The sequence below is a fragment of the Saccopteryx leptura genome, chromosome 5, assembly GCF_036850995.1.
Source record: "Saccopteryx leptura isolate mSacLep1 chromosome 5, mSacLep1_pri_phased_curated, whole genome shotgun sequence".
NCBI lineage: Eukaryota > Metazoa > Chordata > Mammalia > Chiroptera > Emballonuridae > Saccopteryx > Saccopteryx leptura.
In genome coordinates, this window is record NC_089507.1 from 162407149 (window position 1) to 162419439 (window position 12291).

The following is a 12291-nucleotide window of genomic DNA, read 5'->3' on the forward strand; positions in this document are numbered from 1 at the left end:
TTTGAGTGTGGTCTTTCAGGAGGGTCTCAAGATACCCATTTAAAAATTAACAAGACTCAGGTACAAAGCCAAAGAGTCTCTAAACTATTAGAATCCAGAGGGAAAGAGGAAGAGGGGCCTAAAGAAAAGTCTTCCAGTGACCACACAGCTTCTCTGGTTATTTCCATAGGGCTCTTGCAAGCTTGAAAGTCGGCATGACCGACAAGTCAGCAGGCACTTTTCCCTCCGCCCTTTCTACCGACTCTCACCACAGGGCAGACAGGCAGCTTATCTGAGATTTACCCAGGGGGTGGATCAACAGGCTCTCGAGATTGTTTCCAGGTGAGAGGCAGACTGTCACAGTCTTCATGGTTGACAGGATGTTCTAGTTTTCTTTTGCATCACCAAAAAATTATTGAGAGTATTATACATTGTAAACCACTCAATTAAAAGTTTGATCAGTTTGCGCTTAAGCTTGAGGGTGGGCACTAAGAGGACCCACTGTGGCTGGAAGCAGTGGACAGTAGGGTCAGTACCTATGGATGGAAGCAGCTAGCTTTGAAAATGATGGTGTTAATAACCACATCACTGGACCAGTTATTGGCATTAAGAACTTAACTCACCCTGAAGAACCCTAGGTAATAGTTTTTTAACTTCCAATAAAGACGGTTCAGAACCAACTTTGTAATTCATAAGATTGGGTTCAAGAGGAAACTACCAGACACTTTGATCAAAAATAATTGAGGAGTTCACGATGATTTTACAGAGCATTAAACCAAGTAGGGGCCCCTCCAAGCACAGAGCCCTGTGTAGCCCTGAGACACACAGCCATGAAGCTCACTGTGACCAGGAATCTCACACCACACCTCTGTCCTCTCCTCCACCTTTTCTCCGGTCTCCTCATGTTCCATCCCCACAACCACCCAGAGGCTGCCCTTCTGCATTCGTGCACATTTACCAGAATACGGCCTTCCCACCCCACCTCACACCTGTCCTGGTGGACCACAGAGGCCTCGGTGACGAGCGAACGGGGGGAAGGGCATCTCAGAGAGACGTTCTGACCCCTGCCTGACCCCGTTCCTCAGCACCCGCTCCCTGCCCTGGGCTCCCAGGACCTCCAACCCCTCCTCCACACACACCGCATCCGCTCTGCCCTCTTTCTGAACTCAGACCTTTATAAAAGAATTTAGCGGTTGTCAACAACTTACACAACACTACAAGAAAAATATTAAATTGAGGTTTTTTGAGAGAGACAGAGGTACTGAAGGACTCCTGAAGTCTTCAGGGGAGCGGGCAGACCGCCATGCTGGTGTGAGCTCAGTGGGTCCTGAGACCACCCCTGCCCGAGAGCGTCCCCAGCCCACCGGGGTAGAGTGAGCTCACCCTCCCACAGAAGACCAAATGCACATAGAAGAGGGACCAGTTTTACACACGCTCACAGACACAGCCCGTAGTGTGCTGGTTATCAGAATGATGGAGAGGAGGGGCCATACGGTAAAGGGGGTCAAATATATGGTGACTTCAGATGACCTGACTGTGGGTGGTGGGCACACGATGCAATGTACAGATGATGTATCATACAACTGTACAATCAAAACCTATACAGTACTATTAATCAATGCCACCTTAATCAATTTATTTTAAAAAAAGAACAAATAGTACTATGTAAAAATTACAGGAGGGTATTATCTTTTAAAAAATAATACAATACAAGCTTTCATGCATTAAAAGACACAGAACACAGCCCTGGCCAGTTGGCTCAGCAGCAGAGCGTGGGCAAGCGTGTGGAAGTCTTGGGTTCAATCCCCACTCAGGGCATACTAGAGAAGTGACAATCTGCTTCTCCTCTGCTCCCTCTCCCCTTTCACCAACCCTCCGCTCACCCATTTCTCTTTCTCTCTCTTTCTCTTTCCCTCTCTCTCTCTCTCTCTCTCTCTCTCTCTCTCTCTCGTCCCCTCCTACAGCCATGGCAAGAATGGTTTGAGCAATTTGGCCGCAGGTGCTGAGGACAGTTCCATGGCCTTTGCCAAATGCACTGAAATAGCTCATTTTCTGAACAACGGAGCAGTGGCTTCAGATGGGCTAAGCATCCCCTTGAGGGGGCTTGCCGGATGGATCCCAGTTGGGGCACTTATGGGAGTCTGTTTGCCTGCCTTCTCGTCTCTCACTTCAAAAAAAAAAATTTTAATTGTAAGCCAACCTCAAAAGCAGCCCCAAGATGACAGAAAGGACGAGGCCAAATGTTGCAGAAAGAGAAGCACTCCCAAAATGTCTTTTCTCAGCCAACATGCTGAGATGAAGAAAGAGCCTGAAATAATCAAACAACCCAGAGAACAAGCAGCAGCCGCGCACAGCTAGGACACCCAGCTAGGGGAAATCGGGAGACACAGCCCTTTCCTGCCACCAGAAGATTCTGAACTGAGTCTTTTCAACAGTCACAGATAACAAATTGGATACCAGAGGCCCTGGCCACTGGCTCAGTGGATAGAGCCAGGGCCAGACACTTGAGTTTTTAAAGTGCCTGGTTCCCCCTTCACATGGAGTTGGGACAGTTCCCCTGCTGCTCCCGCTGCGCTGCCACACAGGGTGGGGGTGGCATTAATCACCCATTGCTCCCGGGGGGCCGCAGCACCTCCGTGGCCTCCAGAAGGAGGACTTAGAGCAGGGGTCTCAAACTCAACTCAGCATGTGGGCCGCAGAGCAAGATCACAGCCCTTCGGCGGGCCGCACTAGGTCTACAAAAGGCAACTGTTACGCAACACTTTTCAGTGTCACAAAACGACCAGAAACTGTAGTTCGTGGATTAGTCTGCGGGCCGCACAAAATTGTTCAGCGGGCCGTGAGTTTGAGACCACTGACTTAGAGTGTTTAAAAGACTCATTCCCTCATTTCCTCCCCTTCTGAGTTTTACTGTCTGGGCAGAGAGTGACATCTCTCTCATTTGAACCATCAATTTAGATCTTGTCTGAGTGGAATTCTTGCTCTGTAACAGTGAAAGCTCATACATAAAAGATCATGTCCCATTTACAGACCTTGGAAAACAATTCTAATCAGTCGTTGGCTTATAGCTGTGGCTAATAGTCAGCTAAAACACGGACTATTAGACTTTCTGATGAAAGCGAGACAGAGAAACCTATGTCAAACAGAAACAAAGTCCAAAGCAAATATCAAGTTCAAACAATCAGGTACTCTCAAACCAAGTCCTCTGGTCTTAGATTCTTACCTCACACTTACTGATTCCATGAAAGACCTCTCCAAGCTTTAAATGGCATAAAGTCTGAGACTGTGTGGTCTGCTCCTTCTCTGCCCCTGCTCATGCAGCCAGGACCTTTATTTCCCGCTCGCTGCCTCTGCTTTGCCCAAGGTGCCACCAACCACGCTTCTGTGACCCCTTTTCTCTCCTCCCCTCAAGTCCAGGTCCCCTAGTTCCTCCCTCCTAGGACCCTTCAACCTCCAGAATTGTCCCCCAAACATCATAAACCTCTCTGGGGTAGGAGCAGCCATGTGTGTCTTCCCTTATAGCTTACGATGACTCCAGAGTGCATTTCTGAATAAAGTGAGGAGTTCTTCTACTAGATTTTCATATACCATGTCTTCTCCGTCAACAGTGAATAAACACCACAGTCCGCTCACCCTCCTTCCTGCAAAGCCTACTCTTCCCAAAGATTTCAAGGTGGTGTCTAGGTAATTTATTATTTACATTGATAATTTTTAATAGGACAGAAAAAAAGAAACATTTTTTTCCCTCTGAGTTTTATTTATCTGGAAGCCCTTGGAGAACATGAATGACATGTCTGAAGTAAGGAAAATAAATCAGAACTGAGAATAAGTACTAAGCAAATTAAGTCACTTACAAACGTAGACAGAGATGGTGAGTCTGAAAAAAGAAAGCTGATGGGAGAAGACAGCTGAAAATGCTCAGTATCCAGCAGTAATGCCCAAGTGAATCAACATGCATATCACAAGAAGAATCAAAAGGTATATCACAAGAAAAGCAGTTATCTCAATGTGAGAGAGCAAACACTCTTTGACTCCGAGGAACACCCTGTACACCCAGTGATTCATCCTCTTCAGGTCTCGCTTTTGCTTTTCAATGCACCTGTGCACCTCGGCCAGGTAGTGCGTGTGGTTTTCTCCGCCGCCTTCCCGGAGCAGCTGTGCTCTGAAGAAGAGGTCGTTTGTGTAGAAGGCTCCCTGGTGCTGTCGCTCCAGGCTCTCGATCACAGCCATCAGCTCCTCCAGCTGCCTCCTCTGCTCCTCCCCAGTGGCCCAGTTGTTGAAGCCACAGTACCTCCTGTCACACTCCTGGACCAGGCTCCGCAGGCTGAGGTTGTCCGTGGTGGCTACGTACTCACACAAGGACCCCCCACATAAGTCCTCCTTGTGGGTGAAGAGGATCACCACGTGTCTCATGGCTCCTGCCCCAAAGACCTCCTTCACCCTCCTCATGGCCACTGTGTCCTGGGCCGTGAAGCGGCCCAGCTGCGTCACAAGCAGCAGCACGTGGGGCCCTGGGGCCAAGAACCAGTAGCAGTCCCCGATGTCCTTGTACATGTCTTGGTTCGGGGCCTTTGCCTCAAAGATGGAGGGAGTGTCAACCACCAGGATGCTCCTCTTGTTCCACGTGCCTGTGTTTGCCTGGCATGTCCTTGTCACAGGCTGCGCCCCCAGCCTGGACTCAAACACAGGTCGGCAAAGGATGCTGTTCCCGGTGGCACTTTTCCCGCAACCAGACCTGCCCACCAGGACGATCCTCAGCTGGGAGGATGCAGACTGGTTATCTTTTACTCTGATGTCTGTAAAAAAACAAAAGAGAGAGAAAGTGACAAAGAGAAAGAAAAAGAAAGAAAGAAGGAAGGAAGGAAGGAAGGAAGGAAGGAAGGAAGGAAGGAAGGAAGGAAGGAAGGAAGGAGAAGGGAGGGAGGGAAGGAGGGAAAGAGAGAGAAAGAAAGAAAGAAAGAAAGAAAGAAAGAAAGAAAGAAAGAAAGAAAGAAAGAAAGAAAGAAAGAAAGAAAGAAAGAAAGAAAGAAAGAAAGAAATGTTGAGACTAAGTTAGTGATTCTTCAGATTTCTTGGTCACAGACCCTCATGGTATCACATGAGAGCCATGCCCCCCCACCCCAGGGGAACCGTCAAATCTAAAGGCATACAAGGGTTTGCTGATAACTTTAGGAGGTTCGTGGGTCATTGGAAATCCACATAAGAAGCCGACTTTGCACCCACAGCCAAGAGGAATAACTGCCACACTGAGGAGGTGCTCCAAGCCCTTCATCAAGACCAGGGAAGTGTAGTTTTCCTCAAAGAAAGGAGGTCCCTGTGTTTTTCCTGGATGGTGCTTAGGCCAGTTTCATGCTAAATAAATGTGACATTGGGAGGCAGAGGCTGAGAAGTCACAAGTGGGAAAAGGTTACCACCTCTTTCTCAGCCACACATTCCCAGGCTCATCTGTGCAGAAGGGAGGAAAGGAAGTCTCAGATGTGCCCTCCCACCGAGGACCAGTGGAGGGTCCCTGGGTCTCTGCTCTTTGGATGGGGAGCTGGGTGCTTGAAATGGACACAGCAGAAAGGTCACAGTTAATGTCAACGACCAAGTCCAGGAGGTGACCCTGGACAGGCGGCTGAGGAAGAGTGGAATAGAAGACCATTAGAAGCACGTGTGTTGGAAAGATCATCTACTTGGCTGATGGAACTACAGGAAGTTAACAAAAGTGGTGTTGGAGAGGGCGCCACTGAGCCAAGAGCTGAGACCTTCAAAGGACGGAGGACGATGAGAGTCCGAGGACTTCTGGAGCTCTTATGAGCCCAAGTGATTCCAAGTTCACTGTAGGCTCCTAAAACTCATTGTTCAATTCCTTCTACTCTGTGTTGCTCTCTCCTTTCTTGCAGAGTGTTGTGTATTTTGTGGCAAACACGATTACTAACATCTCTCGGGGGAATTTGCCATTTTTCAGCTCAGAGCAGACAAGGCAAGAGAAACTTTATTCTCAGTTCAGTTCAAAAGCCTCCAACTTCTGACTTGGAGTTTCATTTTCACGTTTCCCACACATCCTGTGCACGAGAGCACAATACAGAGGTACCTTGAGATATGAATTTAATTCGTTCTGTAACTGAGCTCGTAAGTCAGTCAACTCGTATATCAAACTGCCAATACTGGACCCCTGACATGCCAACTAGCGGCAGCTTCCCGAATCACGACTCCTATCTCGGAATATCGCTCAGATCTTGAACAAAAATATGGACCAAGTTGCATCTCGTATCTTAAAAAAAATCGTATGTTCGTCTGCTTGTATCTCTAGGTACCACTGTACTGTGGGGGCTGGGTGGGGGGTGATTAGGGGGAAGGGATAAAACAAATGAGCGCTGTCTTTTCCTTCTTCAGTTTAAAATAACTGGTTTTCTGTCACTGTGTTGGAGGTGAGGGAATGGTGCCCCTTGAGACCCTGGGGACTTCGTTACCTTCAGCCGTAGCTCCGTATGTGGTCTTCAGTTGCCCCTCCATTCTCTTCTGGAACAAAAACAAGAAAAGAATAAAAAGTGTCTACACGCTGTGAACACAAAGCATGGTTACCCATTTCCCCCTTAATTTACAGGAAAGCAGTAAATGTGTAAAAAGAAATCAGTTGCTTATGTCCCTCCAACTGGAAAAGGCATAAGATTTTTAAAAAAGCATTTTTTTTATGGAATAAGGTGTGGAAAATTATCTTATTTTTGTCATCAAAGTAGACAAACTTGCCTGAAAAAGTACTTCCTCTCCTGTCAGACTGTGAAGGAGTCCTGTCCCTACCCCGCCGTCCCACGGACAGTACACAGAACTTCCTTCTCGGGCCTGGGAATTCCTAGGACCTCAAACAAGCCAGTCATTTATACAAGGCAATTTTTTCTCTGTCCTAGCAAATTTGCTATCAGCCCCCAGAGCATTTGATAAAGAGACGGGGGTGCCAGGACCACAGAGCAAGAACCAAAATGCAGGACAGATTCAAGAGATACTCATTTCCTGCTCAGTGTCCAGCCAGTGCTGTCCCAGGCTGGCGCTGAGGTCCCTGTCTCCCAGTCATCACCCTTCTGCATCCCAGTAGGTTTAAATAAAAATTGGCACAACCATTGGCATCAATTAGCATAAATGTTGCATTTAAATGAGGCCTAATATTGTGTCACTCATCTTCGTGTTAGAAAAGGCAAGTATGGGCCCTGGTCGGCCTGGCGTGTGGAAGTCCCAGGTTCGATTCTAATCAGGGCAAACAGGAGAAGCAACCATCTGCTTCTCCGCCCCTCCCTCTCACTCCCCTTCTGTTTTATCTCTCACAGCCATGGCTCCAATGGTTTGAGCAAACTGGCCCTGAGGATGGATCCATGGCCTCTGTCTCAGGCACTGAAATAGCTCAGTTGCCAAAGAATGGAGCAGCAGCCCCAAATGGGCAGAGCATCTCCTTGTAGGGGGCATGTTGGGTGGGTCCCTGTCTAGGCACATGCAGGAATCCATCTCTCTGCCCCCCTGTCACCCCACCTCTCACTTAACAAAGAAAAAAATAAAGGCAAGGATGTGACATACAGTGATACCTCTGATGCGACTGCATTTATTTATTCATTTTTAAATATTACACAGTTATGAAACAAAGTGTTTAAGTGGAAAAGTACAGAGTTATGGAACAAAAGCCTACCATTTGCAATGAGTATTCCGGCATTTTCCCTGCAGCTATTCTGTTTGACTGGAAAGTTAGAACATTACACATAGAATTCCATTGATGTGTTTTGACTTCTCAGCCTCTCGCTGCCCCTCCCTTTGACCTCCGAGATGACCAATATTCTGAGGGTTTTATGTGTCATTCTCATGGGTGTATTCCCACTTCTACAGACACACGTATCCATAGGTAATACCTGGGACTATTCCTGCACTTTAAACTTTACATAAATGACATTAGCTGTGGAACATTTTATCCAATTATTGAATATTTATTAGCAAACATGCAAGCTATTTCAAAATATATGCTTACTGCAGAGGAATCCCCATATGCTATATCTCTCTGCACACATATGCAACAATTTAGCTGGGATAGACCCCGAGAACGCTGTGTTAATTCTTGCTAACACCAGCCCCAGGTGAGTTTTCCCCAAATCTTCACATGCACCTGGTGATATTCGACTTTTAATTTTTTATCACCCTTACAGGCATGAATAAGGGATGTCTTCATTGGTGTTTATAGTTTGTTTGTTTGTTATTGGGGGTGCTACTGTTATATAGAAATAACGTTTACATATTTTCCTATTCATTTAGTGGGTCTTTTAGCCCTCCTTAGGAAAACCATTTATTTTCACATTATCAGAATATACTAAGATAACTTCCTTCCTTCCTTCTTTTCCTCCTTTCCTCGCCCCCTTCATGCCTTCCCTTCCTTCCTTTCCTTGAATCCAGAGAAGAACTTTTCCTTACCACCTTCTCCCATCAGCTGTCTTTGACTCTGGGAAATTACAGTCAGGCTCTTGTAACCCTGCTCAAATCCTCTGACACCTTTTCTACTTAGATGACATTTGCTGAGGTTTGGAAACCTCAGAAAACGTGTTGGAGTCAATCTACTCCAACGGTGATAGGAGTGACGATGTCGATGGTGAACTTCATCATGCTAACACTTCCCTGTGAGGCCACGTATAACTTTCTACATTCTCTCCTGGCCATTATTTTAGTTGTTCCCTTAGATTAAAATAGCTCTTAAAATTTTAATTAAAACACGAGGAAACTGAGCAAAAAATGACCCACCTAAAGTCACACAACGGCCACACAGCTATGATTGAAAAGCGGCTCCTTTAGCCTCCGTATTCTCCTGGATTGCACAGCAGGAAAGGAGATGATTCTGGATAATTCCACAGCCTCCTGGACCCCACATACAAGGGGGTCACTCCACAGTCAGGACATAAGCTGATGCCTACAGGCTGGAAGCCCGCCCTGAAACCAACAGTCAATTGTATGCAAAATCTTGAGTGCCTGTTTTCCATAGAAAAGGTAATTCAAAGCGAAAACAGCAGGGGGCAGGAGTTGCTCTGAATGGAAGCATTTAAGCTTAAAACAATCTGGTGTTTAACTAACTTGAGTATCAGTGTGACCCAAATGGAGTGAGGTGCCTGTCACAGCAAGCCACTCAAACTCAGGTAACATTAGCCAGATGCAAGAATAGCAGTTCTCCTGGCCTGTTTTCTGAATGGGTCAGGCTGCAGGGGGAGACATGTATCCCACAGAGGAATGGGTTTTTAGGTAGATGTTAACAAATAACCAAGTGTCCCCAGGCCAGTCAGAAAGGACACTGATGGAGATGCCAAGATGAGTCACAGACAAGACATTCACAGCACGGAATGAAGCCTAGGAAAGGACTGGGGGAGCATCGCAGACCTGGGGAAACGGGGTACGTGTCCATCTCCCAGAAAGCCAAAGTGGGGGGATCGGGAACGGAGGCAGGTCCTGCCCCAAACGGGAAAATTCTACTGATGAGAGTGACAAGCAGTGTGCAAGCAGAGATTATAATAGCATTGAGGAGACAGTAGGAGGGTCTAGTTCAGGGAGGGGGTTGACAGAAATGGATATAAATGTACATTCTGATCTTAACATCACTTAAGCCTGTCTTTATCATGATGAAACCTTATTTTATGAAACCACAAGAAAGCAGGCTCTCTCATGCTGTTTTAGGAAAGCTCAAACTAGTTCATGTCTGTCTTATTCTAAGTTTCTCCTTCACTCATCTGCCACCGTCCCCATATTTCGTGGTATTGGAGTCCCTTGTCTGCAGTTTAGTTCTAGTGATTCCTGGACACCTCTCTCTCAGAAGGATAGCGGACAAGAGGTTGTTCCACGTGCCATGGTTGTGAGTCTCTGCCACACAGCCGAGTCCTACATGATCTGGGAGGAAAGGTGTGGGGTGTTTAGGGGAGAATGGGTGGGTTCCAGAAGGTCAAGGCCATCAGACAACGTGTACTCAGGGGTTCCCTGTGGAACAGGAGGCTTAGTGGGGGCGGGGCTAAGAAGTTAAGAGCACTGGCTTCAGTAGCACATATACTAAAAGAAGTTAAGAGAGTAAATGGAGAAGCCTGGTCCCACTTAACTGGACACCTGGGGAGGTTCCCTTTGCTCATTCTCTCTAGTGGGATGAGAATATTCGTTCAGGTTCATGAAATTCTGCGAGTCCCATGAAGACCCCATGGGCTAAGCAGAAGGCAGTTTGCTGGAAAGCCCAGAGCACTGGGGAATGCACCTGGCTGTGCGCGCAGGGGAGTGCTTCCCACACCCATTTCCCCAAATAGGAACCCGCTGCGGCCCCTAGAGCCAACATCATCGTCCCGTTCCACCGATGGGTGAGTCTAGAAGTGGGGTAACCTGTGTGAGATCACACCGCAGTCAGTGGCTCTCGGACCCGTATCGCGCTGGGACCTTTCCAGGGGTCCCCTTACCTGGCCAGGCGCTGCGGGATGGTGCGAGCGCCGCGGGCGCACTGGAAGCCTGGATGGCTGGGAAAAGCAGAACGTCCGGGGGCCTGGCTGCTGGGACCTATGAAAACTAAGGGAGCGCCCAGTGCGCCTGAGCCCCTTGCAGAGGCGGACACATCCTCGGGCTGGGCGGGGAAACTGCTCAGAAGAACCAGGAAACAAGCGAAGGCGGGGCGTCTGTCCTCTTAACCAAAGGCTTTCTGGCAGGCTGCCAGGCCCCATGGCATTCCCTCTTTAGGACTTCTTACAAGAAACAGCCTCCGCGATGTAGGAAAGTTCCTGTGAAGTACCAGCCGCCCCATCAGACCCTATTACCGGGGCAACTGCCCAGCCCTACTCCCCAGAGTCCTTCTAATGGCTCTGCTTCTAGAATGTTGTTACATACTAGGGACAGGCATGCATTGCTGGTCCACAGAGGACAGGAAAGACGGACTCTAAGGACATGACTCCCCAGCCTGGAGGGATGGCTGCCCCTTCTCTGCCATGGGTCAGACTAGCCCTTTCGGACTGATGGGAGCCTGTGCGCTGGTTTATTCTAGTGGCACTTGGAGCAGGGCTATATAGTGCCTTTATTTGTTAACCGATTGCATCCTTAAGGTTGGAGCAGTGAACATAAAACAATTAGGTTGCAAAGTGAGACAGGGAACCCAATATGGGCTTAGACTCCCACATTCTGTTCGTCAATTTTATTAGTTTTATTTGGTATATTTACAAATCATGGAAGGGTGTGGTGCTGTTTTATACTGATTATTAAACATAAACTTGATTTATACTATCAAACCACCCAATTTATATAAGTGTGGTCATAGGGTCTAACCTTGAACTCAGTGGGGAAAAAGTCCTTTAACACAGCCTAAAAGAACACTTTAGTAAATGCAATGGTGGGCTGCAGCTGTGTTATAAGATGCAGGCGCTAGAACATTCAGAAAGTGGTCAGAAGTCTGCTGCCTAGGAACCTAGTACATAGATAGACTGGGTACAGGAAGTCAGTGTCATCGTTCATTTTCTAAGCATTTGCTGACCCCATTCTCATGCCAGGCACTGTATCATATAATGGGACAAAGGGGAAAAGGTCAGAATCAAAGTTTCTGAAAATCACTAAAATGCTAACGACCATGAGGAGAAACTGTTAACTCTATTATTCTATGATTCAAATTATCGGTAGCACATTTTGAGAATCAGGTTGGGATGCCATTTGACATTTAGTCCTTCTCTTTGCATTTTAAATAAACACCTGCCATCATCACTATAATATTTTCTCAACAATAAACTTCTAGCACCCAAACTTGACTCTTCTTCCCAAGCTAACTGATAACTGGGAATTTTGTGCCATTCTTTGTGTAATCATTATCCTGTGACGGCAGCTGAGAACTTTCTATGAGTAGAAAAAAGTGCCAAAATGTTGAAACAAAACTTTGAAAAACTCAACAACTTAAACAGATGAGTATTATGGTGATCTCTGTGCATCGAGTGTACTAAACAGACACGAACTCGCCGGAGCAAAAGGACTGGTAAACTTAGTCTTGTGCTTTTGATTATTTCCAGATCTGTTTTATCTTATTTTGTAAAGCTGTTTCTTCACAGTGGAATTCGATCTCTGAGGCCCATGTATCTTTTTAGACATAACTCAGAATCTTAGTCAAAGTCAGTCGTGAGCAGAGACATTCGGTAGGTTGTGAAAAAAACTATTTTTGTTGTTCACAGATCACCTAGACCAGGGGTCAGAAACCTATGACTCGTAAGCCAGATGTGGCTCTTTTGATGGCTGCATCTGGCTCACAGGCAAATCTTTAATTTAAAAAAAATGTTAAAAATATAAAACATTCTCATGTATTACAATCCATTC

General features: G+C 46.8%; 2 protein-coding genes and 1 pseudogene across 6 annotated transcripts in view; 2 read left to right on the top strand and 1 right to left on the bottom strand.

Moving 5' to 3' along the window:
* Positions 1–12291, top strand: part of LOC136406420 (GTPase IMAP family member 9-like) — a 421274-nt pseudogene that overhangs the window by 269544 nt on the left and 139439 nt on the right.
* The window catches only part of LOC136406404 (GTPase IMAP family member 7-like), a 243511-nt gene that overhangs the window by 92093 nt on the left and 139127 nt on the right, over positions 1–12291 (top strand). The window lies entirely within an intron of this gene.
* LOC136406407 (GTPase IMAP family member 5-like) overlaps positions 3733–12291 on the bottom strand; it is a 114901-nt gene continuing 106342 nt past the window's right edge. The window contains exons 1-4 of one of the 4 annotated variants that reach the window (XM_066386473.1): positions 10410–10536; positions 8731–8916; positions 6435–6483; positions 3733–4775 (exon numbers count right to left, since the gene is read on the bottom strand). In XM_066386473.1, the coding sequence (XP_066242570.1) occupies positions 3898–4775; positions 6435–6477 (921 nt within the window). In that variant the 5' untranslated portion in view covers positions 6478–6483; positions 8731–8916; positions 10410–10536 and the 3' untranslated portion in view covers positions 3733–3897. Of the gene's footprint in view, positions 4776–6434; positions 6484–6711; positions 6779–8730; positions 8917–10409; positions 10537–12291 lie in introns of those variants that run through there. The other 3 variants (XM_066386471.1, XM_066386470.1, XM_066386469.1) reach the window with 3 other exon arrangements.